Raw genomic sequence first — 27,118 nt, forward strand, 5'->3', positions numbered from 1 at the left:
ACGAAAATATATTTATATTGCAACCTAGCTTTATGTCAAGGTATTACACAGCCTCATAGAGCCAACTATTTCTAGAAAGAGTATTACCTTGGCTATACATTGTACAATACTAATGGAGACAGAATCTACAAGCATTTGGATAGGCAGTGGCTTATTAGGGAGAGTCAACATGGCTTTGTGCGTGGTAGGTCATGTTTGACCAATCTATTGGAGTTTTTCGAGGGGGTTACCAGGAAAGTGGATGAAGGGAAGGCAGTGGATATTGTCTACATGGACTTCAGTAAGGCCTTTGACAAGGTCCCACATGGGAGGTTAGTTAGGAAACTTCAATCGTTAGGTATACATGGAGAGGTTGTAAATTGGATTAGACATTGGCTCGAAGGAAGAAGCCAGAGAGTGGTGGTAGAGAATTGCTTCTCTGAGTGGAGGCCTGTGACTAGTGGTGTGCCACAGGGATCAGTGCTGGGTCCATTGTTATTTGTCATCTATATCAATGATCTGGATGATAATGTGGTAAATTGGATCAGCAAGTTTGCTGATGATACAAAGATTGGAGGTGTAGTAGACAGTGAGGAAGGTTTTCAGAGCCTGCAGAGGGACTTGGACCATCTGGAAAAATGGGCTGAAAAATGGCAGAAGGAGTTTAATACTGACAAGTGTGAGGTATTGCACGTTGGAAGGACAAACCAACGTAGAACATACAGGGTTAATGGTAAGGCACTGAGGAGTACAGTGGAACAGAGGGATCTGGGAATACAGATACAAAATTCCCTAAAAGTGTCGTCACAGGTAGATAGGGTCATAAAGAGAGCTTTTGGTACATTGGCCTTTATTAATCGAAGTATTGAGTATAAGAGCTGGAATGTTATGATGAGGTTGTGTAAGGCATTGGTGAGGCCGAATCTGGAGTATTGTGTTCAGTTTTGGTCACCAAATTACAGGAAGGATATAAATAAGGTTGAAAGAGTGCAGAGAAGGTTTACAAGGATGTTGCCGGGACTTGAGAAACTCAGTTACAGAGAAAGGTTGAATAGGTTAGGACTTTATTCCCTGGAGCGTAGAAGAATGAGGGGAGATTTGATAGTGGTATATAAAATTATGATGGGTATAGATAGAGTGAATGCAAGCAGGCTTTTTCCACTGAGGCAAGGGGAGAAAAAAACCAGAGGACATGGGTTAAGGGTGAGAGGGGAAAAGTTTAAAGAGAACATTAGGGGAGGCTTCTTCACACAGAGACTGGTGGGAGTATGGAATGAGCTGCCAGACGAGGTGGTAAATGTGGGTTCTTTTTTAACATTTAAGAATAAATTGGACAGATACATGGATGGGAGGTGTATGGAGGGATATGGTCCGTGTGCAGGTCAGTGGGACTAGGCAGAAAATGGTTCGGCACAGCCAAGAAGGGCCAAAGGGCCTGTTTCTGTGCTGTAGTTTCTATGGTTCTATGGATGAAAATCTAGCTCTTTTGGATTAATATAGAATAGTACAACACAGTACAGGCCCTTTGGCCCTAAATGTTGTGCCAACCTTTTAACCTACTCCAAGATCAATCTAACTCCATCAAGATAGCACTTCACTGGACCCCTGAAGGATGGAGGAAATGCAGGAGACCAAAGACAACTTGGCACCATACCACAGAGGCAGCATCAAGGACCCTGAAACATACCTGAGGTACAGTGGAGAAGAGGGCCAAGGACCGAGGCAGATGGAAGACCTTCATTGCTGCTTGATGATGGCTGCGCCACTGTGTTTGGCTGCTTGTCGTCAACTATTGTCGTTCTTGTTTGTCCTGGCTCTGTTCGTGTCTCTGTGTATACATGTGCAAGCCACTGTTGCCTACAATCGTCAGACACTACTGAATATTCCAGCCTCTGTCGTGGACTTATTCACTCAGGATTCCGGACAAAGAAGCTTTCACCGCTCTCTATTTTCCCAACTACCTGAAGGTATATGGGCTCGGCCCTGCGGCTACCACCGTAGGAAATGAGCTAGGAGGTAGAGTAAACGTGCAGGCACCTTGGTTAAGCTGAGGACTCTTGCCCGCTTTTGCTCGGCACCAGTCTACCTTTTGCAGCTCGATGATGTTGGACCCGGTCGGCCAAGTTGCTCCATTCCTCAGCGTTCCCTCGAGACCAGGGTACGCCTTTCTCCGACCGATTATCCCAGACACAGACCGGGACGCCAGACCGCTGTCCTGTGGGCTCCCCGCCAGGCCATTTGTGAAGCGCGGTGGAGTAGTCTTCCAGAACCTCCCTCTGGTGAGGGAGCCATTGTCGGATTATACTGATATCCCAGTCAAAATGGCTCTGATCAACGCGAGATCCTTATCCAATAAGTCTTCTATTCTCAATGACTTTTTCACCGCCCAAGGATTGGATTTCTTACTGGTGGCAGAAACCTGGTTAAGCACTGGTGAGCTTGCTCCACTTGTTAAACTCTGTCCAGATGACTAACTTTTTTAGCATGCCTAGACCCTCCAGATGCAGAGGAAGTCTAGCTGTTGTGTTTAAGAAACATTTTAATTGCCATCTACTGTACTTTGATTACTTCCCCAGCTTCGAGGTGCAATTAATTAAAGTGGGCCTGGTCAATCCCCTCTTAATTGCTCTTGTGTACCATCCACCAAAAGTACATAAAGATTTTATCACTCAATTTGCAGACTTCCTTTCAAATACTATGCCCAACTTTGATTGAGTTCTGATTCTTGGTGACTTTAATATTCATGGTTGTTGTCCCGCTAAGCCTCTTGTAAGTGATGTTATGCATCTGCTTGAGTCTTTTAATCTTGCTTTGCTTATCTTGTTTATTTTGTGCCTATAAGCTGTGTGCCGTGATGTTTATATCTGTGTTTCTTGTATTTGTGATTTTAGCTACATGTTATGGTTTGTACAGCACTTTGGTCAACATGGGTTGTTTTTAAATGTGCTTTATAAATAAATTTGACTTGACTTGCCCTAAACACCAGTGAGGTATTGGGAATGTAAAATCAATCTAAAGCTTCCCTCCCACAAAGGCCTCCACTTCTCGTTCATTCATGTGCTTATTAAAGAGTCTTTTAAAATATCCCCAATGTATTTGCCTCTACTACCACCCCAGGCACTCACCACTCTGTGCGAATAAACCTACCTCTGACATCCCCCTGATACTTTCCTCCAACCACCGTAAAACTATGCTCTCTCATATTATACATTTCCACCCCAGGAAAAAATGTGTTGGGTGTCCACTCTATGCCTCTTATCATCTGTCAAGGCATTTCAAATCCTCTTCATTCGAAATAGAAAATCCCCAGCTTGCTCAGTCTCTCATATTATATGTTCTTTAATCCAGCAGTATCCTGGTAAACTCTCTCTGCACCCTCTAAAGCTTCCACAACCTTCCTATTATGAAGTGACCAGAACTGAACACAGTACAGCAAGTGTGGTCTAACCAGAGTTTTATAGACCTGCAACGTTATCTCGTGGCTCTTGAACTCAATCCTCCCAACACACCATAATAAAAATGTATGCTCTGTTGGGCTGAATGGCCTGTTTTTGTCAAAAACATTCTCATGTTCTAATATCTTGTGTGGTAAAATTGGGCAGGCCAGGCGTGCATTCACCAATGTTTAGTATTCAGGGGTCAGCGGGAAAACGATCAAAAAATGTAAGCTCCTTAAGAGTTTTAAATACTGCTTGGGAAAAGATTTCATCTTGTGGGACAGACCTCTGAATGTGATGTGTCTGATATTCAGGAGGTTTTTGATGAAGTCCCACATTACAGGTTGGTAGGCATTATTAAAGCACATAGAAATGTGTGTAATACATTGGCATGGACTAAAAATTATTTGACAAATTGGAAACAATGTGGTAACAATGGGTGACTGGGTGGAGATGCAAATATGTCACAATTTTATGAAATGGTAGAGGAGACACCTAATTTGTTCATTTGCATATATTCAAATACAAGTTCAGAGGACGTGAAAAATGCTCCACAAATTCAATGTTTTCTTTCCACAACAATGACTTACCTTGAAAACATTGTCACTGTTCACAAACTCAAATCCCGAATGTGTTGATTGCAAGTTGTTCAGAGCCTGGTAAAATTTAAAAATAAGTTGATCTGCATGCCAAAAGTTGAAAAACAATAACTAAAATATACATAATTCAGAATATATACATCAAGATTTGTGTTCAAAAAGAGCTTGGAAACATTCAAATCTTACTCTACTTTCAATGTGAAGGAAGTCTAGACAGACAAAATTCTAGAATATTGGTTCAAATCCATTTATTATTAACCATTTCAAGCTGCAAATAAGAACATCACATGGTTTAACAGCAGCATCCCATCACACAAGGTTGAAAGCACAGAACTGTAATGTAATAAAAGGCTAATCACATTGCATCAGAATCTGAGAGTGAATCTCTTCATTCCTTAATGAAAAGAAAGCAAGCCAAATAAAACCAATAGAACATAGTGCCTGAAATTCCCAGCTCTGACGAGGCGTTACCAGCTACAAGCATAGACTAATTCGAAGCAGATAGCTACTGAGTGTTTATACCATGTTTGTCAAAAAGTAACTTCTTTGATGTACAGTTCCCATAAAAAGTATTCACCCCCTTTGGAAGTTATCACGTTTTATTGTATCACAGTGGATTAATATGGCATTTTTTGATAAGGATCAACACAAAAAGATTTTCATGTCAAAGTGAAAACAGCTGTCTACAAAGTGATTTAAATTAATTAGATACAAAATAATTGTTTGCACAAGGATTCACCCCCTTTAATATGACACACCAAATCATCACTGGTGCAGCCAATGGTTTTATAAGTTACATAATTAGTTAAATAGAGATCACTTATATGCAATCAAGGTGTTTGAATTGATTGTAGTAAAAATAACCTGTATCTGGAAGGTCCAACTGCTGGTGAGTCAGTGTCCTGGTAAAAACTACACCGAGAAAACAACTCCACTAAAAGGTTATTGAAATGCACAATTCAGGAGATGGATACAAGAAAATTTCCAAGTCACTGAATATCTCTTGGAGTACAGTTCAGTCAATCATCAAGAAATGGAAAGAACATAGCACAATGTAAATCTGCCTAGAGTAGGCCGTCCTCAAAAAACTGAGCAACCATACAAGGGGGGAATGGTGAGGGAGATCACCAAGAGTGCTATGACAACTTTGGAGGAGTTACGAGCTTCAGTGGCTGAGATGGGAGAGACTGCACATTGCTTCACCAGTCGCAGCTTTATGGGAAAGTGGCAAAGAGAAAGCCACTGTTGAAAAAACTCACATGAAATGTCGGTTTGAGTTTGCCAGAAGATATGTGGGAGACTCTGAAGTCAGCTGGAAGGTTCTATTGTCTGATGAAACCAAAATTGAGCTTTTTGGGCATCAGACTAAATGCTACGTAATCAAATACACACCATCCCTACCGTGAAGCATGGCGGTGGCTGCATCCTGCTGTGGGGATGCTTCACTGCAGCAGGCCCTGGAAGGCTTGTGAAGGTAGAAGGTAAAATGAATGCAACAAAATACAGGGAGGAAAACTTGATGCAGTCTGCAAGAGAACTGTGACTTGGGAGAAGATTTGTTTCCCAGCAAGACAATGGCCTTAAGCATTAAGCCATTCCTTTGTAGCTTTGGCTTTAAAACAAAATTAATGCCCTGGAATGGCCAAGTCAGAGTCCAGATCCCAATTCAATTGAGAATGTGAGGCTGGACTTGGAAAGGGCTGTTCACTCATGATCTCCACGCAATCTGACAGAGCTTGAGCAGTTTTGAAAAGAAGAACAGGGAAAAATTGCAGAGTCCAGATGTGCAAAGCTGACAGAGACCTATCCACACAGACTCAAGGCTGTAATTACTGCCAAAGGTGCATCTACTAAATACTGACTTGTACAGGGTGAATACTTAGACAATTAATTATTTTGTGTTTTATATTTTTAATTAAGTTAGATCACTTTGTAGAGATCCGATTTCAGTTTGACACAAAAGAGAATTTTTCTGCTAATCAGTATAAAAAAAACAAATTAAATCCACTGTGATTCATTGTTGAAAACTTCCAAAGGGGGTGAATACATTTCATAGGTACTATATAATTTGAATTAAGTTCTGCCCTAACTTTTGTCCTTGTCAAATACTTCATAAAAATACACTGCCCAAATCAAAATTTGCCAACTGTCCTAATCTCCTCAGCGGCTCCATATCAAATTCTGTTTGTTAATGCTCCTATGAAGCAAATTGGGGTATTTTATTACATTGAAAGGTACAGTTGCAAGAAAAAGTTTGTGAACCCTTTGCAATTACCTGGATTTCTGTATTAACCACTCATAAAATGTGGTCTGATCTTCATCTAAATCAAATGTTCAAAGGTTCGTTTATTATCAAAGCATATATCCATACACAACTCTGAAATTTGTCTTCTCCAGAAAGCCATGAAACAAAGAAAGAACATGCAAGTCGTTCAGAGAGAAACATCAAACCCAGCCTTCCCGCACAAAAAAGTATGGCATCCTGACCACCAACCTACCCCAACACAAAATGGAACAGGAACATCGACCCCCAAAACCACCCCCACACAAAAAACTAAGAACATCAACCTGCAAACACCCTTCCTTCACACAATAAAACGGAAAAGGAACAGGCAATAAAAAGAAAACACAATATAACACAGAAAACAGAGCTGAGGAGGGTTAATGGCGCCTAATGGCGGTTCCTTTGCTTGCATCTTCGGGAACAACTCTACTTCCATCTTTAATATCTCTACTTCTCCCTTCCAGGGTTCTTTTGAAGACCCTGACCTGGAGTTACATGCTGACTACGGTTCTTTGAGGGAATGGGACCCGCTCTTGGGGTTTCGTAAGTGGCTGCTGTTCGGCACACCAAGGGCTCGGCCTAAGAGTTCCACTCGCCTTTGGAGGACCGAGTTTTCGTGGATCTGGAGATGGGGGGGGGGGGGGGGAGTAATAATCGGAGGTTGGTGTCCGAGCAAAAGATTGGTGTGTCGTGGGAGATGGAAGGTCTAAGGCTGTGTGCCCAGAGACCCGAGATCTTTGGGCACGGAGCTCCGAAAAAGCGATGCAACAGACTTTTAACATTGTAAACCAGCGAGTTATTTGCTATGTTGCTCCTCTTGCTGTGAAATGAAGACACCTCTTTCTCCCTTATTAGGGAGAGAGAGAGCCTGTGGTACGTCAAATGCCAGGTGAACTATGTAGTCTTTGGAGTTCTGCAAGTCCGTGCCTTTGCTCACACTTGAGTGTTTGGTGGTGGGTGCCGATGCTTTTTTTTGCCAGCAGTGGGAGGGGAATTGTTGCTTGCTGCCGCTTACGCGCAGGAGGGAGGGAAGCTGGGGGGGGCACTTTGGGGTTCTAACAGTTAACTGTCGTTCATTCTTTGGGGGCACTCCTCTGCTTTTGTGGATGGTTGCGAAGAAAAAGCATTTCAGGATGTAAATTGTATACATTTCTCTGACATTAAATGTACCTTTGAAACTTTGGAAAACCATGTCTGAAAAAGTCCACAGTGCATAAACCCAATACGCAGAACCATAATACCACCCTATGATATCACTGACGTTCATCAGAAGAGAGGGACACTACACAAGGCAGAGAAGCCTACCCACTTGCCACAGCGAGCCACACACTGATAGACTGCTCAGAGAATCCTGCTCTGGCAATGATCAAAAGGCAGGCAGTCGGTACTGAAATCTCTGCTCGCCTTCTTCTGCATTTGCATTGATATCTTAATCTTCCTTGATGCTTTAATCGGCGAAATAGAATCAAACATCGGCTTGTCCCGTCTCAAAGCTTCTTCACATCGAGGCAGTTCGAGTATGCGTTCACTTCTCGAAGTCTTCTTGGACACAGCAAAGCAATGGATCACTCAAATGATCTTTAAACTGTAAATCACAGGTTCTAACAGTCCCAGACACAGGTTCAAGATGAAAAATAGACATAAATGTAAGATATTTTTGTGAGCTATATGGAAGACGACGACCAAGGCAGTGTTGCACGCTGGCGCCATCTTGACCATGATAATAGTCACAATAATAGATAAACACAATCTGCCTAAGCTAATAACACGCAAACTATTGTACTTTTCAAGTCTTTTTTGAACATTATTTAATCATTCACGGTCCACACTGGAAAAAAGTATGTGAACCCTTGTATTCAATAACTGATAGAACCTCCTTTAGCAGCAATTACCTCCACCAAATGATTCCTGTAACTGGTTATCAGACTTGCAGATCAGTGAGGAGGAATTTTAGATCATTCCTCCACATAAAACTGTTTCAATTCATCAATATTTCTGGGATACCTTGCATCTTCAAGTTAGGCCACAGCATCTCAATTGGGTTAAGGTCTGGATTCTGACTTGGTCATTCCAAAACAGGAATCTTCTTTTTAAACCATTCTGTTGTTGATTTATTCTTGGATCATTGTCCTGAGTTTCCAAGTCAAGAAATGGTGAGGACTAAAAATAAGCCAAGCATAAATAAATTATACGATCAGTTCTAGAAGTGGTTACACTTGTATACCCTATCAACACCCGCTTATATCTAAAGCAATTACTTCAAGCTTCAGGTGACGGAATACTACCCTGACATTCTCCTGTAAAATATCTTGATACAATTTTGAATTTATTGTTCTCTCAACGATTGCAAGCTGGCCAGGTTGCTGTCCAACTGCTCCTTCCACCATGCTTCACCTTTGCGATGAGGTTGTGGCGTTGGCGTGCAGTGCCCTTTTTCCTCCAAACATAGCAGTGTGCCTTTCTGTCGAAAAGTTCAACTTTCGTCTCATGTGTCTACAGAACATTGTCTTAGAAGCACTGTGGAACATCCAGGTGGTCTTTTGAAAACTTGGCACATGCAGCAACTTGTTTTTTGGGGGGGAGCAGTGGTTTCCACCATGGTGTCCTTCCATGAACACCATTCTTGTTCAATGTTTTTCTTATAGTGGACACATAAGCAGAGACTTCAGCAAGTTCTAGAGATTTCTGCAGATCTTTTGCTGTTACCCTTGGGTTCTTTTTCACCTCCTTCAGCATTGCACAGTGTGCTGTTGGTGTGATCTTTACAGGATGCCCACTCCTAGGGGCAGTAGCAACAGTACCGAATTTCCTCCATTTGAACATGATTTCTCTTACTGATGAACACTCAGGTCTTTAGAAATGCATTTGTAGCCTTTTCCAGCACCTCTACAACCCACACCTCCAACTGCACCTCATTGATTGGAACACCTGACTCCAAATAGCTTTTGCAGAAGATATTACCCCAGAGCTTGACGTACTTTTGAACCTAGGCTGTGATTGTTTAAATGCTGTACTCACTATGACAAGAAGTACAATTGTTTTTGTTTTGTTAGTTTAGGCAGATTGGTTTGTCTATTGTGACTTAGATGACGATCAGACCACATTTTATGAGTAATTAATACTTAAAACCAGGTATTTGCAAAGGGTTCACCGACTTTTTCTTGCAACTGTAAATGTACAATGGAAGTTATTACTTTTGAACTTTGGTAAAGCACCACAGCTACTATACTATTTGTTATCACTATCCAACATTTAACAAACTGTACCCTCATTCTAGTGTCGGGCCTAACAGCAATTTTACCTGTCTCATGTCTCCTTGTGCTGTGAAAATGATGGCTTCTAATCCGTCATCTGTATATTGGACATTCTCCTTCTCAACCACCTGCATCAGTCTTGCAAGGACCTGAGCATCAGTAAGCTTTGTATAACGTAGGACAGCACAACGAGACTGGATAGGCTCTGTTAAATATATCAAAAGAAGAAGATCAAGGGTGCACTATTCATCAATTACAACAGACAGAATTACAATCTGCTGCAGTAAATTCACTCTGAATAAGGGCATATCTTCCTAATATACTAGTCTTGAATCACAATGAACTAGAATACAATGCAAACAATACAAGTGGAAATCTGAAGAAATCTAAAGCACATCTGTTATTGCATGTAGAGTCACAGAATACAGCATGGATAATGATCTTTTGGCTCAGCCAGTCCATGCTGATGCTGACAACAGCGCTCACCCAGCTGGTCACAATTTCCTCTGTTCAGCCCGTATTCCTTTAAGCTCCACCCCTTCATCTACCTATCCAAGTGCTGCCTAGATGATACTATCATACCTGCCTCACCTACTTCCTGTGGTAGCTCAATCCATATACTCAACACCATGGAAAAAATTGCTCCACAGGTACATCTTAAATATTTCCTCTCAAACCCAAGTCCATGTCCCTTAGTTTTGGGCTCTCCTACCTTCTCCCTTATTCAGATTCTCTAGTCCTGACAAAATCCTTGTAATTTTTTCTGCGCTCAACCTAGTTTAACTACATCTTTCCTATAGCAGGACGACCAAAAGTGTACACACCAACTCCAAGTGCAGCCCACTAACAATTCGTACAACTGCAACATAACGTACCATCTCCTATACTCAGTGCTTTGTCTGATGAAGGCCAGAGTGATAAACACCTTTTTTATTACCCTGTTTGTCTGAGATATTACTTTAATGAACCTACGCACTTGTACTCCTAAGGCCCTCTGTTCTGTTACACTCCATAGTGACCTACCATTTATAGTATAACTCATACATTGGCTTCACTTTCCAAAATGCATCACCTCATATTTTATCTTTATTGAAATCCATTTTCCACGCCTTTCCTAACTGATCAAGATAGCAACAGGGAGGCCGTCACACTTAGGCTGCAGGATGCAAATACCGGGTGGTTGTCAGGAGAGAGAAGTGCAATGTACCCTTGTGACCGTTCCCTTCAATAACAAGTATACTGCTTTGGACTCTGTTGATGGGGGACAACATATCGGGGAAAGCCACAGCAGCCAGCACTGAGTTTGGCTCTGTGGCTCAGAAGGGAATGGGTGGAGAAGGCAAGTGTGATAGTGATAGGGATTCATTGATTAAGGGAACAGACGTGAGTTTCTGAGGACAAGAACAAGACTTCCAGATATTATGTTGCCTCCCAAGTGCCAGGGTCAAGGATGTCTTGGATAACATCCACAGCATTTTTCAGGTGGAGGGTGAGTTGCTAGTATTGTGGGACATATTGCTACCAATGACATCTAGGAAAGGGAATGAGGTCCTGAAGAGTGAATACAGGGAGTTAGGAAAGAAGCTACAAACAGGACCAGAAGGGTAGTTATCTCTAGATGATGCCTGTGCCACACATCAATGAGGGTAAGAACAGGATGATACAGCAGGCAAATTTATGGCTAAAGAGTTGGTGCAGGATTTCAGATTTGTGGATCAGTGGAATCTCTTCTGGAGAAAGTATGATCTGTAGAAAAAAGCAAACACGTATGTGTGTCTGTAGAAAAAGGGACAGGTTACACCTGGAACTCACGAAGGACCAATGTCCTTTTAGACAGATTTGCTAGAGCTAATGGGGATGATTTAAACTAGGTTGATACAAATAGGAGTGTTAGGTTAGATGATGGAGAAATTACTGTAAAGGTAGATGCAATGTGCAGTGAGATTGAGGAATGATAGGGAGTGGATAGGTCATAAATACTGTCACTTGGATGGGTTAAAATTGCAAAAATGAGAACACGGGTAACGAACTTAGAGCACGAATTATGATGTTGTAGCCGTTACAAAGATTAGGCTGTCACAAAGGCAGGAATGGCTGCTGGATTTTCCAGGGTTGAAATATTTCAAAAATGATAAGGAGGGAGATTTAAAAAAGGCATTGTTAATCAGAAAGGAAGGACATCATGGAGGGATTGTCTACTAAGTCAGTGCAGGTGGAAGCCAAAGCAGGAAGGGAGCAATCACTCTATTTAGAGTATTCAATGAGTCCCCAATAACAACAGGGACACTGAGGAGCAGATAAGTAAGCAGATTTTGGAAAGGTACAAAAATAGCAGGGTTGTTGTCATGGGAGACTCCAACTACCCTAATATCATTTGTTGCCTTCGTGTAGAAGGTTAGATAGGGCACAATCTGTTGGGTGTGTCTAATAAGGACTCCTGACAAAATATATGAACAGGCTAACTTAAGAGGCCATACTGGATCTAGTACTGTGATCAGTGACAAATCTCTTGGTGGGACTTCGATGAATGTGAGGTCAGCATAGAAATGCTATGTTCTGAAGCATGTTGAGGTTAAGAAAGAGGTAGTTTTGGAGCTTCTGTAAAACATTCGTACAAGTTCCAAAGGTGGAGGGGATATACATCAGATTACTCTGGAAGTAAGGGAAGTAATTGCTGGGGTGCTGACGATGATCTCTGCATCTTCACTGGCCATAAGAGTGCACCAAAGGATAGGAGGATGGCAAACATTGTTCCATTGATCAAGAAAGGCAAAATGAACAATACTGGCAATTTAAGACCAGTGAGTCTTACTTCAGTGGTAGGTAAACAATTGGAGAGGACTCTTGAGGATAGGATATATAAGCGTTTGGAGCACTATCATATTACAGATAGTCAGCATGGTTTTGTGAGGGGCAGCTCATGCCTCATAAGCCCATATCTCACAAAAACAAAGGAACTGGTTGTGGATTACAGGAGGAATGGAGACAGGCTCACCCCTCTTGACATCAATGGATCTGGGGTTGAGAGGGTGAACAGCTTTAAGTTCCTTGGCACACACATCACCAAGGATCTCATGTGGTCTGTACATACCGGCTGTGCGATGAAAAAGGCACACAACAGCCTTTCACCTCAGATGGTTGAGGAAGTTTGGTATGGACCCCCAGATCCCAAGAACTTTCTACAGGGGCACAACTGAGAGCATCCTGACTGGCTGCATCACTGCCTGGTATGGGAGCTGTACCTCCCTCAATCATAGGACTCTGCAGAGAGTGGTGCGGACAGTCCAGCACATCTGTAGATGTGAACGTCCCACTATTCAAGATATTTACAAAGACAGGTGTGTAAAAAGGGCCCGAAGGATCATTGGGAACCCAAGTCACCCAACCACAAACTGTTCCAGCTGCTAGCATCGTGGAAATGGTACCGCAGCATAAAAGCCAACAGGCTCCAGGACAGTTTTTTCTACCAGGCCATCAGACGGATTAATTCATGCTGATACAATTTATTTCTATGTTATATTGACTGCCCTGTTGTACATATTATTTATTACAAGTTACTATAAATAGCACATTTAGGAGACGGAATGTAAAGATTTTTATTCCTCATGTATACGAAGGATGTAAGTAATAAAGTCAATTCAATTCAAGCCTAACTGAAGTTGATGAAGGTAGACTAGTGTATATGGAGTATTGGGATTTCAATAATGCGTTTAACAGGGCTCCCATGGTAGACTCATCCAGAGTCACGAGGCCACGGGATCCACAGAGGCTTGGCTGTGATGATTCTGAACTGGCTTCCCCACAGAAGGTGATGGTAGATGGAGCAGTTTCTGCCTGGAGGTCTGCAGCGATCTGTTCTGGACACATGCTCTTTGTGAGTTTTATAAATACTTGGATGGGGTTAGTAAGTTTACCGATGACAAGTAGTTTCATGGTGTTGTGGATGGTTAGAAAGTTCTTGTACTGTAGGTTACAACGAGATATCAACAGGATGCAAAATTGGGCGCAGCAGTAGCAAATAAAAAACAATCCAGGAAGGTGAGGGGAGATCAAATTTGAAAGCTAAGTACAAGGTTAATGACAGGATTCTTAGCAGAGGGATCATGGGGTCAAATCACAGATCCCTCAGTCGCCATACAAGTTGATAGGGTGGTTAAGAAAGCATTTGATGTGCTGGCCTTCATTAATCAGGGGACCTAGTTCAAGAGCTACAAGGTTATGTTGCACCTCGACAAAACTCTGGTTACACCAAACAAGAGTATTGTGTTAATTTCTGATTGCCTCATTACAGGAAGGATGTGCAAGCTTTAAGGAGTTTAGATGAGAGAACATATTTTATGAAAAATGTTGATTGAGCTAGGGCTTTTTTTTTTGGAGAATGGGGGGGGGGGTGGTGGTTTCATTGAAACCTATCAAATATTGGAAGGCCTAGATAGAGTAGATGTGAAAATGAGATTTCCAACAGTAGGGCAGTCTAGGAACAGTGAGCGGGGACAGCCTCAGAATAGAAGGATATCCTTTTCAAACAGAGATCAGCAGGGATTTCTTTAGGCAGAGGTTGGCAAATCTGTGCAATTTATTTCCTCAGGCAGCTGTAGAAGCTAAGTCATTGGGTATAGCTAAAGCAGAGGTTCATTAGTAAGGGTGTCAAAAGTTACGAGGAGAAGGCAAGAGAATGGGGTTGGAGGGGGGAAATAAATCAGCCATAATTGAATGATGGAGCAGGCTCGAGGGGTTGAATACCCCAATTCCGTTCAGATGTCTTATGGTCTTTCCTCTTTTCAGCATAGGGGATGAAAGGCAACCTGATAGATGTGTATAAGATTATGAGAGGCATAGATAGAGTGGGCAATCAACGCCTCCCCCCCCCAACCCCAGGAAAGCAATACCAGAGGAGATTGGTTTAGGTGAATGGAGGAAGGTTGCGAGGGGGAGGGGAAAGAGAGGGGGTGTCAAAGGTAGTTCCCCCTCCCCCATTTCCAACACAGAAAGTGATGCACTGCCAGGTGTGTTGGTACACTCTGATATAATAGGGACATTTAAAAGACTTGATAGTTAAATAATGTGTAGATGTATGAAGAATGGAGGTTTATGGGCTGTGTAGAAAGGAAGGGTTAAATTGAATACGGAATAGGTTTATGTTGGTTAGCACAACATTCGGACCGAAGGTCCATAATGTGCTGTACTTCTCAATGTTCCATGGTAAAGGCTCCCTCTTTCAATTTTCACAATGTCAAAAAAAAATTCTTCAAGCTCTGGCCAGTCTGAAAAACCCACATGATCCAAAATAGGATCCAATTTAGGTGATGAACTGCAAAATTGATTCACTTTGCTGTGGTGAGTATCCAAGAAATGGTGGATGACTAAAAATAAGCCAAGCATAAATAAATTATACGATCAGTTGTAGAAGTGGCTACAGTTGTATAATTTACCATCAACACTTGTTTATATCTAAAGCAATTACTTAAAACTACCAACTCTTTGTTAAAATCACTCAGACCCCACACAACACTACCCCACATAGCACTGATTAATTACAGCAGTTATTCAATTCTTGATTGAAATATAAAAACAAACAAAAATTCATTCGAAACAACACTTAAAACTTCTCAAGAGCGGCCACCATTACAGTAAACATTCAATCAGCCAATGAGCACTTTACATACGCTCTGATCTACTCGCAGCCAATCACATATTAGTTCACGCTCTGCCTCCCCTGCACGTGAACATTCTTGCTCGCTCGTCAATTTATTCAATTTTTTCACCCATAATGTCTGGAAAACGGCCTGCAGCTTCCAGTGAGGGTGGTACATCTAAGATGTCTAGGAAAAACATGGATGTGAAACTGCATTCACACAGTGACAGCCTCAATAATGAAGACAATTTGACAATTGTCTGAGCAATGCATCCTGGGTGAATCTGAGGACATGGATGGAGATGATGAAGAAACACTGGCAAGAAACCTCACCACAAAATTCCTCAGCACTAGCATCACCACAATCACACAAATCATGGACCGGTTCATTGATAATGACCCTGACTGGGAGCGAAGCAATGAGGCAAAGAGAGGTGCTCTGGACATAATTTCCTGCTACCGAGAACTGCTTCATAAGTGGAAACTTGAGAAAAGACAGTCAAATCTTGATGCCTACTTGAAGAAGAAGTCAAAGTTAGAAGTCCCTTAGCTTAGTCCCTCCTCTAAGATGTAACCAGTACCCACTTCCCTCTGCTGCTGCTGAGATGTGTTGCTGCTCCACTGATGTACAGGTTAGGCCTACTTGCGTGTTTGTTACTCCACAAATTACTGTGTATACATAAAATAACACCTCGGGTTTGATTTTTAAAAAAAACCTCCAAGGAACACATCCTCAGCATGAAGCGGGATCTGAGTGTGCAGAATAATGGGAAAAAAACACATTCACAGGTGAGCAACTGATTCCAGAAGTTCTTCAATCTTCCAGAAGACATTCCAAAGGCAGGTTTAGGTGACATTTTTCTCTGTCCATCAGTGGATAGTTTTGCTTAACCAAGTCTGTTTTCTGTTCCACAGCCCAGAACAAAACCTGCTCTTCATCCCTTACCTTCTAAACCACTTCACAGCACTCTGCTGCATAAATGTCTTTTTGGACATTTTTTAATATATAAATAGTGGGTTCCAGTTAATTGGGATACATTGTGACCAGTGCATTTGGGCCCAATCAGACGGTTTCATAGAAATAGTTAAAAGGGTAAAAAAAAGACAAACTACCATTTAAGTGAGTAACAAATAATGCATTTAAATGAAATAAAAACAATTAGAACATTACCAATACCACTACAGTACTATAAAACTGTGTATTAATTCCTAATAGTTATCGATGGAGGAATTCATCCAGTGTACACTGCCATGTTCTTGTGATTGACTGCAAATGAACATAATCAGCACAGGCATCTAGCCTTTAAAAACTGTTCACTCTAAGCACAGTGTAATGTCTATCAGCCATACAAATGCATGCGACTGACACTAGTTAGCAACTGTTCAGCAACAATCTCCTGTTTCCAACTAAGCGGCAAAATGTCCCAAAAAAAATTGAAGGCGATCCCTGCTATTTTCTTGATTAGCTTTTGTTCTTTAATAGTTGTCTCAAATAAGTGGCTGCCCTGATTAACTGATTGCCCAATTAATTGGAATCTACTTTATATAAACAGGCAAAGACATAACACTGCTTTTAAACCTGATTAAAACTACAAGACAAAATGAGCCATGTATCCAAAAATACAATGATAGCCAAAGCAATGCCTCCAGAGACACATTTAGTAATAGATAATTAGATTACCATAAACCTACCTATGATTTTATCTGAAGCATTGCAAGCCAGTGCAAACCGTGTAGTTTTAGAATAAATCTCCATTGTCCTCCTTAGGGCTTGTTGAGCTCCATCTGTCATACTGCAGGTCAGACAGAAAACCAAACATAGCATGAATGTATGTTCTTCACCCTATCTGTCCTCCCTGTCTGCATGAACTAGGCAAGTACATCGAGAGAGAGATTCAGTGCTCAGTGACAGCACTGGCTAGTCATTTACACAAGCTGATGCTTGCTTCACTCAAAGCACATTTACTTTACTGTCAACAATGGTTTTACTGCCGGCAATTGCAAAGATGATATGCTCCTCCAAATGGAGGCTATGTTTTTGGCAAAATGTGGAAGTATACACTTCTACCCGTAATAGAAACACAAGATCGTTTGCTCTTAGATTCTTATATTCATTTGGCACTCCTTTCAAACCTCCAAAAGCATTCCACAAACATTTTGTTGTAGAACATTTTAATAACTGATCTATAGTTTGGTCCTACAGGATAATTAATCAGCTAATCTGTATTTTCTTTCAGTTTGAGGAATGAGTTTCACCTCGCATTTCTGGAAACCTATGCACTCTTTAACTTATGCTATAGAATCTTACACATCCACCAACTGGGCATACGGGACCTCAAGTTTAATGTTTCAGATGAAAGATATCTGTTACCAACAATTCAAAAGGGTGGCACAAGAGTCTCGACATAAATAACAAACATGATCAGAGCCAGAGGTTAAGTGACACAGCAACAGCAACAGGTAGTTTTTGCAGCTGGCAGCCCATAAATGGCCTTAGCTACTGTGGAAATTATTAGCCTTTGACAGTCAAATTAAAAAGTGGATCAAGGCAGGTATGCTATTGCTCAATTTACTTGATGTCTCTGATCCTGTCCTACATCTCATATCAGCCTCCAGCAGTGGAATAGGCTATTTAGCCTTTTGAGACTACACTGGCTGTCAGAGCAAGCCTGTTCTCCTTTAATTATTCTCACAAGTTCATCAACTCCCCACTTGCACTAAGAGCCAATTAACCCACCAGCATGTTCTTGGGATGTGAGAGGAAATCTGAGAACTTGGGAACCTCACACCATCACACAGAGAAAACGCAAATGCCACACAAACAACATTGAAGGTCAGGATCAAACCTGAATTAACTACTGAACCACTGTGATGCACAAACACTATCCTAATGATGTAAAAATGGGCTTTCAAACTGTCAGGAACAATGACAAGCATTGCAGTTACTTTCTGAGGCCAGAATTTTACAATACTTTCTGCTTAACTGGTTGATGCTTTTAACACTGTCAAAAACACACAACTGGATGGGTCGCAGGGGAAGATCTCCAATTTCCTTGTCAAGGTGCAGTTGGTGCCTGGCCCTCAATTATGCTACAAGTTAAATCACGGCACTTTACATTTAATTACCCAAATCCTCTCACCTGTCTGCTTCATCCAGGATGATGATTTTGTGACGACCTTTTGGTAGCGTAACCTTCTGCTGTGCAAACATTTTAATTTTGTTTCTCACCACATCGATACCTCTGCAAAAAATGGCAATTCATAATTACATCAAGTCATTGTTAAAGCAAGCCCTACCAAGTATTTGAAAATGTGCAACAGTCCCCTGCAGTCATCTCCCTCCAAAGGTTACGGGGTGAAGGCAGAAGAACTGTGGTTAAGAAGGAAAATAAATCAGCCATGATCAAATGGAAGAGTACTCGATGAGCTGAATGGTTTAATTCTGCTCTAATGAAATGGTTTTGTCGTCTTAAAACAGCTAGACAGCTTTAGATACTGTTGGGGGGGGGGGATGGCTCACAGGGGAAGGCAGCAGTAGCAAGGATCATGGCACCATGAGTGTCTCTACCACACAATAGGGCAGGAAAAAGAGTAGAAGAGCTATAGTGGTGGGGAACTGCATGGTAGGGGGAATAGGCAGGAGTTTCTGTGGCTGTAAATAGGGCTTCTTGTTGGTGTGCTACCTCCTGGGTGCAAGGGTCAGGGATGTTTTGGAGCACCCACACAGGCAGGGCATTTTGGAAGGGGAAGGTGAATAGCCAGATGTTGTAGTGGGATATGGGAAAATAGTGGGACGTGGCACTCCAAGATGAATTTAGGGAGCTAGGAGATAAATTAAAAATGTAGGACCTCCAAGGTAAGCTCCGGATTACTTCCTGTGCCATGTGCTAGCCGGGGTAGGAACAGCAGAATAGTTAGGATGAATATGTGGCTTGAGCAGTGGTGCTGGAGAGAGGGTTTCAGATACCCGAGGTATTGGAAATTATATTTTGGGACAGTATCAATAACCACTTCCTGTGCACAAATTGCTCACTATCTCCTACATAACAAAATAATTACATAATCACAGCATTTTGTCGGTTGTAAAACACTTTGCTGTGCCCTGAAATGGATATGGATATTCAGGTTTCTTTCTACCCCCTTTTACCAATAACACTAAAGCTGATTGAGACAGGCACCAGACTTGTTTTAAAAAAGCTTCCTTTCCCCTCTTAAAAGCCATTTCTTTACTTTGAAGTCACAACTAAATAGGTAAAAATATCTTTTTGATCTGCCTTGCTGTCACTGGCAGTTTAGGCCAGTTTATCATATTCAGATAAATTTTAAAAACCCTACCGATCATTTGAAGCGTTGAGTTCAAGCACCGCATCTTTTAGTGCAGGACCCAAAAGTGCACGTGCCAAGCACAAGATGCTGGTTGTTTTTCCAGTGCCAGGTGGACCCTGGGTAAAGTTAAAAATAAATGACTAACAACTGAAAGTAAGCAAAAGATTAAGCAATTCACTCAAAGTAGAATCAGGACATAGAAGCTGAGAAAAAGCATTAAGAACTGGCATTCAGCAACAATAAATTCTCTTAATAAATACTAAAAGAAATTTGATTGTTACATGGAAGATAAGCACGATGATTATTTAGATATAGTAGCATATGCTCCAGTTAGCTGTATCCAGCCACTGAGATTAATAATCCATTTAAGAGTTTCATTTCTTCTATAGCTGCTAGGAAAACTAATTGAATCTGAAATAAGTAAATAATATCAGTAATTGTATTAAAATTGATATAAAAATTCTAATTCATAATATCCTATCAAGGAGGAAATAGCCTGGCTTAAAAGAGACTCCAGAGCCACCAACATGATTAATTAATAACTGCCAGATCTGGCCTGGCTAGTCACTCAGTTTCGGGCAATTTAGCAATAAATGTTCAGATAGCCAACAACACCCACGCATCCTGAATAAATAAAACCCAAGTTGCGCATTTTAAAAGATGGAATAAAACTGTTGCTAAATTAATTGAACTAGTAGCACCTGTACATATCTGTCCTCATAAAGCAACACTACTACTAGTACACTACTAAATGCCTCCTGCTGTATAATGAAAGTGGTGTTTTTCCCAATAAGTCAGCTCCAACGTACATTTCTTAGGCAAAGGGGAGCAATTCTTCTCATTCTTAACAGGCAAAGTGGTATTTCAAGCAGCACACATAAAAATTGCTGGTGAACGCAGCATCTATAGGAAGAGGTACGGTCGACGTTTCGGGCCGAGACTCTTCGTCAGGACTAACTGAAGGAAGAGATAGTAAAGGATTTGAAAGTGGGGGGGGGGGGAAGAGACCCAAAATGATAGGAGAAGACAGGAGGGGGAGGGATGGAGCTAAGAGCTGGAAAGTTGATAGGCAAAAGGATATGAGAGGATCAAGTATAGTGAGAGGTACAGAGGGAGAAAAAGGAGAGAGAAAAAAATTAATAATAAATAAATAACGGATGGGGTACGAAGGGGAGGTGGGACATTAACGCAAGTTAGAGAAGTCAATGTTCATGCCATCAGGTTGGAGGCTACCCAGACAGAATATAAGGTGTTGTTCCTCCAACCTGAGTGAGGCTTCATCTTGACAGCAGAGGAGGCCGTAGATAGATTCATCAGTGGTATTTCAGATATTTTTCCAAATGACCAAAGGAATTGTACATAAACAATTGTTCATTGTGGCAGTTGAAGATCTTCACCCAATAGAGAAACAAAATGTGAGAAAAATCAACAATGGCTTTCCATCAATATCAGTACTGGATTTCGCAAGCATAGTGGCCTCAACATTAGGAATTAATAGTACTATGTCAAACACTTTAGTTACATGCAAATAAATGCTTAGACTATCAGGAGAAATTTACATGCACAGGTGCAGAATGGGCAAAAGGAGGTTTTAACAAAGGCAACACAATCTGGGTCACTAACCTCACCAACCACCGCACCCCCCCCCCCCACCCCGCCTCAACTCAGGTAATTTGGCAACTGGAAAATTTGTGCCATGTTTAAAGAAAACGTACATACTCTTAATCAAAAGGAATGAGATGAATGTAAAAATAGCAGCAATTCTTGTCAAACCCATGAGAACAAGCGAAAACGGTTGTACATGAAATGTACTACAGCAAGAAACGATAGACAATCAATGCAGAAAAATTAAATGACATGAACAATAGATACATAGATCTAGGAACAGAAAAGATATGTAACGTACACAATGAATATAATGAATCTATCACAACTTATAAAGTTAACCAAGTTCCTTTTCTTGAAGATTGGAACATAATTATTCTTCAGATCTATCACATCTTCACAGTGGTCACATGTGTCTTTCTCACAATTTAAGTTGTTTCAAAAAAAATCAGCTCAATATGTTATTATACATTCATTTACGAAAAAGAAAGATAATTCAAACTCACTGCAATAATGATGTTTGGTACATTTCCTTCTCTGGCAAAAACCTGTTGAAAGTGATGAAATGGATTTTCTCAATTAACTGCAACCAGCATTTATTTACAAGTTCTGCAATTCTGCATATTCCAGAGCTTTCAAATATATTGTGATGAAATGTTAAATTAACATGCAATAATGAGCCATAAATTCAACACATTGCTCACTTGGTATTCATTGCAACAGAAATTATTGTAGGCTGAAAAGCCTGTTGTTCCTATGCTATGCGATCATGGGACTTCTTGTTCCAACATCTTACTGAACTGACTATGGTTACTCCATGGAGCACAGCAGACTGTAAGTAAAAATAGGCAAACACGAACAACCTGTTTCCACACATTTGGAAGACCTTTTACATTGTGTACAGTAGAATACACTCCCTTGTTACAGTCTACAAAACCATCCATATCACATATCAGTAACACAAACCCTTGACAATCATTGATAAAATTTGTTTCTTTCAGATTTTGAGATTATTTGGGTATCTATACTTAAATAAATTCCTGATGAGTTAATTTTTATTCTGTATTTCAAGCTGTTTTGGTAGTGATTTATTAATTCCATAAAGGTGAATTTTTGTGACCTGAACCATTAACAGAGACAGATGAAAAACAATTATTAAACTAAAAAATCTACAAAGTTTTAAAAAGTTGAATATATTTTAATGAATCTTTATATTAAAATACTATTTATAAAACAAACGTTTAGTGAAGGACATTAATTTCTTTTGAATTAATGAGGCCCTGCTAGATGTATCAGCCATTGGCAGCATAAAACTGAACAAAGTATACCTGATTCCTCAGGTCATGATATAATGGAAACTTTGCTCCGTCCAACTGCAAAAGATGTCAGATGCACTGCTACCATTCCGCAGTACATTGTCCAGGTGTGAAAACTAGCCATAAGATCATAAGACCATAAGACAAAGGAGCAGAAATCAGCCATTCGGCCCATCGAGTCTGCTCCGCCATTTTATCATGAGCTGATCCATTCTCCCATTTAGTCCCACTCCCCCGCCTTCTCACCATAACCTTTGATGCCCTGGCTACTCAGATACCTATCAATCGCTGCCTTAAATACACCCAATAACTTGGCCTCCGCTGCTGCCCGTGGCAACAAATTCCACAGATTCACCACCCTCCGGCTGAAAAAATTTCTTCGCATTTCTGTTCTGAATGGGCGCTCTTCAATCCTCAAGTCATGCCCTCTCGTACTAGACTCCCCCATCATGGGAAACAACTTTGCCACATCCACCCTGTCCATGCATTTCAACATTCGAAATGTGTCTATGAGGTCTCCCCTCATTCTTCTAAACTCCAAGGAATACAGTCCAAGAGCGGACAAACGTTCCTCATATGTTAACCCTCTCATTCTCGGAATCATTCTAGTGAATCTTCTCTGTACCCTCTCCAACGTCAGCACATCCTTTCTTAAATAAGGAGACCAAAACTGCCCACAGTACTCCAAGTGAGGTCTCACCAGCGCCTTATAGAGCCTCAACATCACATCCCTGCTCCTATACTCTATTCCTCTAGAAATGAATGCCAACATTGCATTCGTCTTCTTCACTACCGACTCAACCTGGAGGTTAACCTTAAGGGTATTCTGTACAAGGACTCCAAGTCCCGTTGCATCTCAGAACTTTGAATTCTTTCCCCATTTAAATAATAGTCTGCCCATTTATTACTTCTGCCAAAGTGCATAACCATACACTTTCCAACATTGTACTTCATTTGCCACTTCTCTACACTCAGTGGCTACCTGCTCATTACTGCAAATCTTCATCAGTCAATGATGTGGCAGCAACTCAACACATAAAAGCATGCAGACATAGTCAAGAGGTTCAGTTGTTGTTCAGATCAAACATCAGAATGGGATCCAAGTGAATTTGACCATCAAGTAATTGTTGGTGCCAGATAAGCTGGTTTGTGTATCTCAGAAATTGCTGATTCCCCTGGGATCTTCATGCACAGCAGTCTCTAGAGTTATAGAGAATGGTGCATAAAACAAAAAAATCCAGTGAGCAGTTCTGTGGATGAAAATACCTTGTTAATAAGAGAGGTCAGAGGAGAATGTCCAGAGTTGTTCAAGCTGACAGGAAGGCGACCAACTCAAATAACCATGCTTTATAATAGCAGTGTGCAGAAGAGCATTTCTGAATGGACAGCATGTCAAAGCTTGAAGTGTGAGGGTTACAACAGCAGAAGACCAAAACGTACCATCAGCAGACACTTTATTTTAGATATACAGTCTCCCTTTCTCCCTGGGCCTCCTGTCCCATGATCCTCTCATATCCCTTTTGCCAATCACCTGTCCAGCTCTTGGCTCCATCCCTCCCCCTCCTGTCTTCTCCTATCATTTTGGATCTCCCCCTCCCACTTTCAAATCTCTTACTAGCTTTTCCTTCAGTTAGTCCTGACGAAGGGTCTCGGCCCGAAATGTCGACTATACCTCTTCCTAGAGATGCTGCCTGGCCTGCTGCGTTCACCAGCAACTTTGATGTGTAAAGCTTGTATGAAACAAATAAGTGTTTGCTAATCCACATTAGAAGAGGCAACTTTAACCGATCTTATGGTGGTTATTGCTAGAAATGTGGATAATTGAATAGTGATTGTCTGCTCCTGTCACTGAGCATAATGCTTTAACATCTGCCGGACAATGCTGAGGATGTTCTACGAGTCTGTGGTGGCCACTGCTATCATGTTTGCTGTTGTGTGCTGGGGCAGCAGGCTGAGGGTGGCAGACACCAACAGAATCAACAAACTCATTCGTAAGGCCAGTGATGTTGTGGGGATGGAACTGGGCTCTCTCACGGTGGTCTCTGAAAAGAGGATGCTGTCTAAGTTGCATGCCATCTTGGTCAATGTCTCCCATCCACTACATAATGTACTGGGTGGGCACAGGAGTACATTCAGCCAGAGACTCATTCCACCGAGCTGCAGCACAGAGCATCATAGGTCATTCCTGCCTGTGGCCATCAAACTTTACAACTCCTCCCTTGGAGAGTCAGACACCCTGAGCCAATAAGCTGGTCCTGAGCTTATTTCATAATTTACTGGCATAATTTACATATTACTATTTAACTATTTATGGTTCTATCACTATTATTTATGGAGCAACTGTAACGAAAACCAATTTCCCCCGGGATTAATAAAGTATGACTATGACTATGTTAATGTTTGACATTTGCTAGAAATAAAGCAATGATCAGCACAAAGTGAAGCTTCCACTATGGCTGTCATCTCTGACCTTCATTATCTTTGCTATTTTCCCCATCTGAAAATATTGTTTTTCCCTAACCTTTGTTCCTTGTTACCTCACTGATGTCCAAACCAATCATCAACTTTATGCAACTGAGGTACAGGAACTGGCAAGTGATAGGTGAGACTAGGTGAGAAGGAAGGTGGATGGATGAGAGAAGGGGGTGAAGCAAGAAGCTGAGGGGGGATAGGTGGAACAGATAAAGGGCTGAAAGAGGATTGATCTGATAGAAGAAGATAGTAGATCATGGAAAAAAGGGCAAGAAGAGAGGCACCAGAGAGAGAGGGGTAGGTGAGAAGAAAGGGTGAGAGGGTAACCAGAATGGTGAATAGAAAAGGAGGAGGAAGGAGGAGAGAGAGATTACTGGATGTTGGAGAAAGACACAATATGAGGTGCTGCTCCTCCAGTCTGAGTCTGGCCTCATTATTTGACCTCTGATCTTCCAAAAATGTATCTGCTTCCTCTTTAAATTTCCAAATGATATAACCACCAAGCCCACTGGGCTAGAGAATTCCAGAGATTCACCAACCCCTGCGAGAAGCTGCCTCCCCACCTCCTCCCTGCAGCACCTCACTTTTAAATAACTGCCCCCTAAATCTTCGATCTCACTCACTCAGGAGTCTTCTTTTAATCATATCTACACTCTTTTTGTAGCCCCCTTTTAGGATCTTCTACGTTTCAATAAAATTATCCCCCATTCCCAAAATCCAAAATCTGCATAACTGAATTTTGTTTAGCCGTTTGTGACAAGCCAACCATTCCAGAATTATATTACTAAATCTGTGTTTGAGTACCTTCATTACTGGTATGGCCTTCCATGAATAAGGAAAACAAAACTGATCAGAGTACTCCACATGTAGCCTTACTGGTACCCTGTACAACACTTTATAGTTTCTAATGTCCAACTTTCTTGAAGTAAAGGCCAATATGCCATTTGTTGCACTGGCCTAATTCTTTGCAATTTATGCACAAGAACACTTGGATCTTTATAACTCTGTTCATCTACATCTGCCTATAACTGAAGTGCATGACTATACAGCATTGCTCAAACTCCACTTGCCAAGTTTCATTTGCTCTCTCAACCCATCCCTATCCTGTTGCAGATTCTAAATGTCACAGCTCATCCAGGCCATCAACACAAGTCATAAATAATTCAGGGCCACAAAGTGAAACTCGGAGCATCTACTGGTTACATCATTCCAGCATGAAAAAGACCCTTATATTTTCCTTCCCTACCTTCTATTTGATAACCAATCTGGAATTCACACTAACACACTTCTAATGTCATGAGATCTTATACACCACATTTCACATGACGGTTTGTCAACTGCCTTCCAAAATTCCAAATTTACAACATGTACAAGTTCCCGGCTGTCATCTCTGCTTTTGCAACCTTGCAGAACTCTGGTAAGTTGTCAAGTATAATTTACAAAGCCATGTTGACTTACTTTGATTACTTTAAGCTTCTCTAAATGATCCAGGCAGCTTACTAATACAATATTATGCTTACACGCCTATAGTTAGCTGTTTTTCTTTTGTCATCTTTTTCCCTTCTTAAACAACAGAATAACTTTTACAGATTTCCAGCGATTTTTTTTTTTGAAAAACTTTAACAAATATTATATAGAACCTACTTGGTCAAATATCTTCAAGACGCCCACATATAAACTTCAATCATTTTTCCCCATTTGAGTTTTGATGAAGTACGGAGAATTAAAGTTATTTGATCCATAACACCGTTTGCTTTTTCGAACTATTTACTTACCTTCTCAAAATATCTTTACACTTGCTCTAGTGACTAATTCTGTTTCTTTTGGACTGTCTCTAATGCTAGTATATCTATTAAAATAAGAGCTAAAACTGCACACAGTACAGCAGGTGTGTCCTTGCTAGCACTTAGTACTATTGATTTTCCTTTCATTAAACCACATTGATGTGGTTTGATTACTTTAAGCTATTCTAATGGCTATATCTTCCTTGATTATAAACTTCAGCACCTTCCCAACACAAGTTAAACTAAGTAGCCGATGGTTTGCACAATTCAAAACAAGCACAGTTGTGGTATTCTAATTGCTGATATGTTCCCAGAATGCAAATTTCAACCAATAGTTCTATCTTTGCACCCACTTCCTTTAATGTCTTGGGAATCAGGCCATAAATTCTGGCAACTTGTCTACTTTTAGTCCCATTTTTTAAATATT

At 41.1% G+C, this 27,118-nt stretch overlaps 1 protein-coding gene across 1 annotated transcript in view; it reads right to left on the reverse strand.

Annotated features, from left to right (window-relative positions):
* The window catches only part of rfc2 (replication factor C (activator 1) 2), a 58,462-nt gene that overhangs the window by 8,325 nt on the left and 23,019 nt on the right, over positions 1-27,118 (reverse strand). Inside the window, exons 4-9 of the mRNA XM_063031478.1 lie at positions 21,626-21,667; positions 19,524-19,630; positions 18,329-18,430; positions 16,881-16,981; positions 9,601-9,758; positions 4,007-4,072 (exon numbers count right to left, since the gene is read on the reverse strand). Of these exons, the coding sequence (XP_062887548.1) occupies positions 4,007-4,072; positions 9,601-9,758; positions 16,881-16,981; positions 18,329-18,430; positions 19,524-19,630; positions 21,626-21,667 (576 nt within the window). The remainder of the gene's footprint in view (positions 1-4,006; positions 4,073-9,600; positions 9,759-16,880; positions 16,982-18,328; positions 18,431-19,523; positions 19,631-21,625; positions 21,668-27,118) is intronic.

Source organism: Mobula hypostoma, chromosome 23 (genome assembly GCF_963921235.1).
Source record: "Mobula hypostoma chromosome 23, sMobHyp1.1, whole genome shotgun sequence".
In the NCBI taxonomy this organism is placed as follows: Eukaryota; Metazoa; Chordata; class Chondrichthyes; order Myliobatiformes; family Myliobatidae; genus Mobula; species Mobula hypostoma.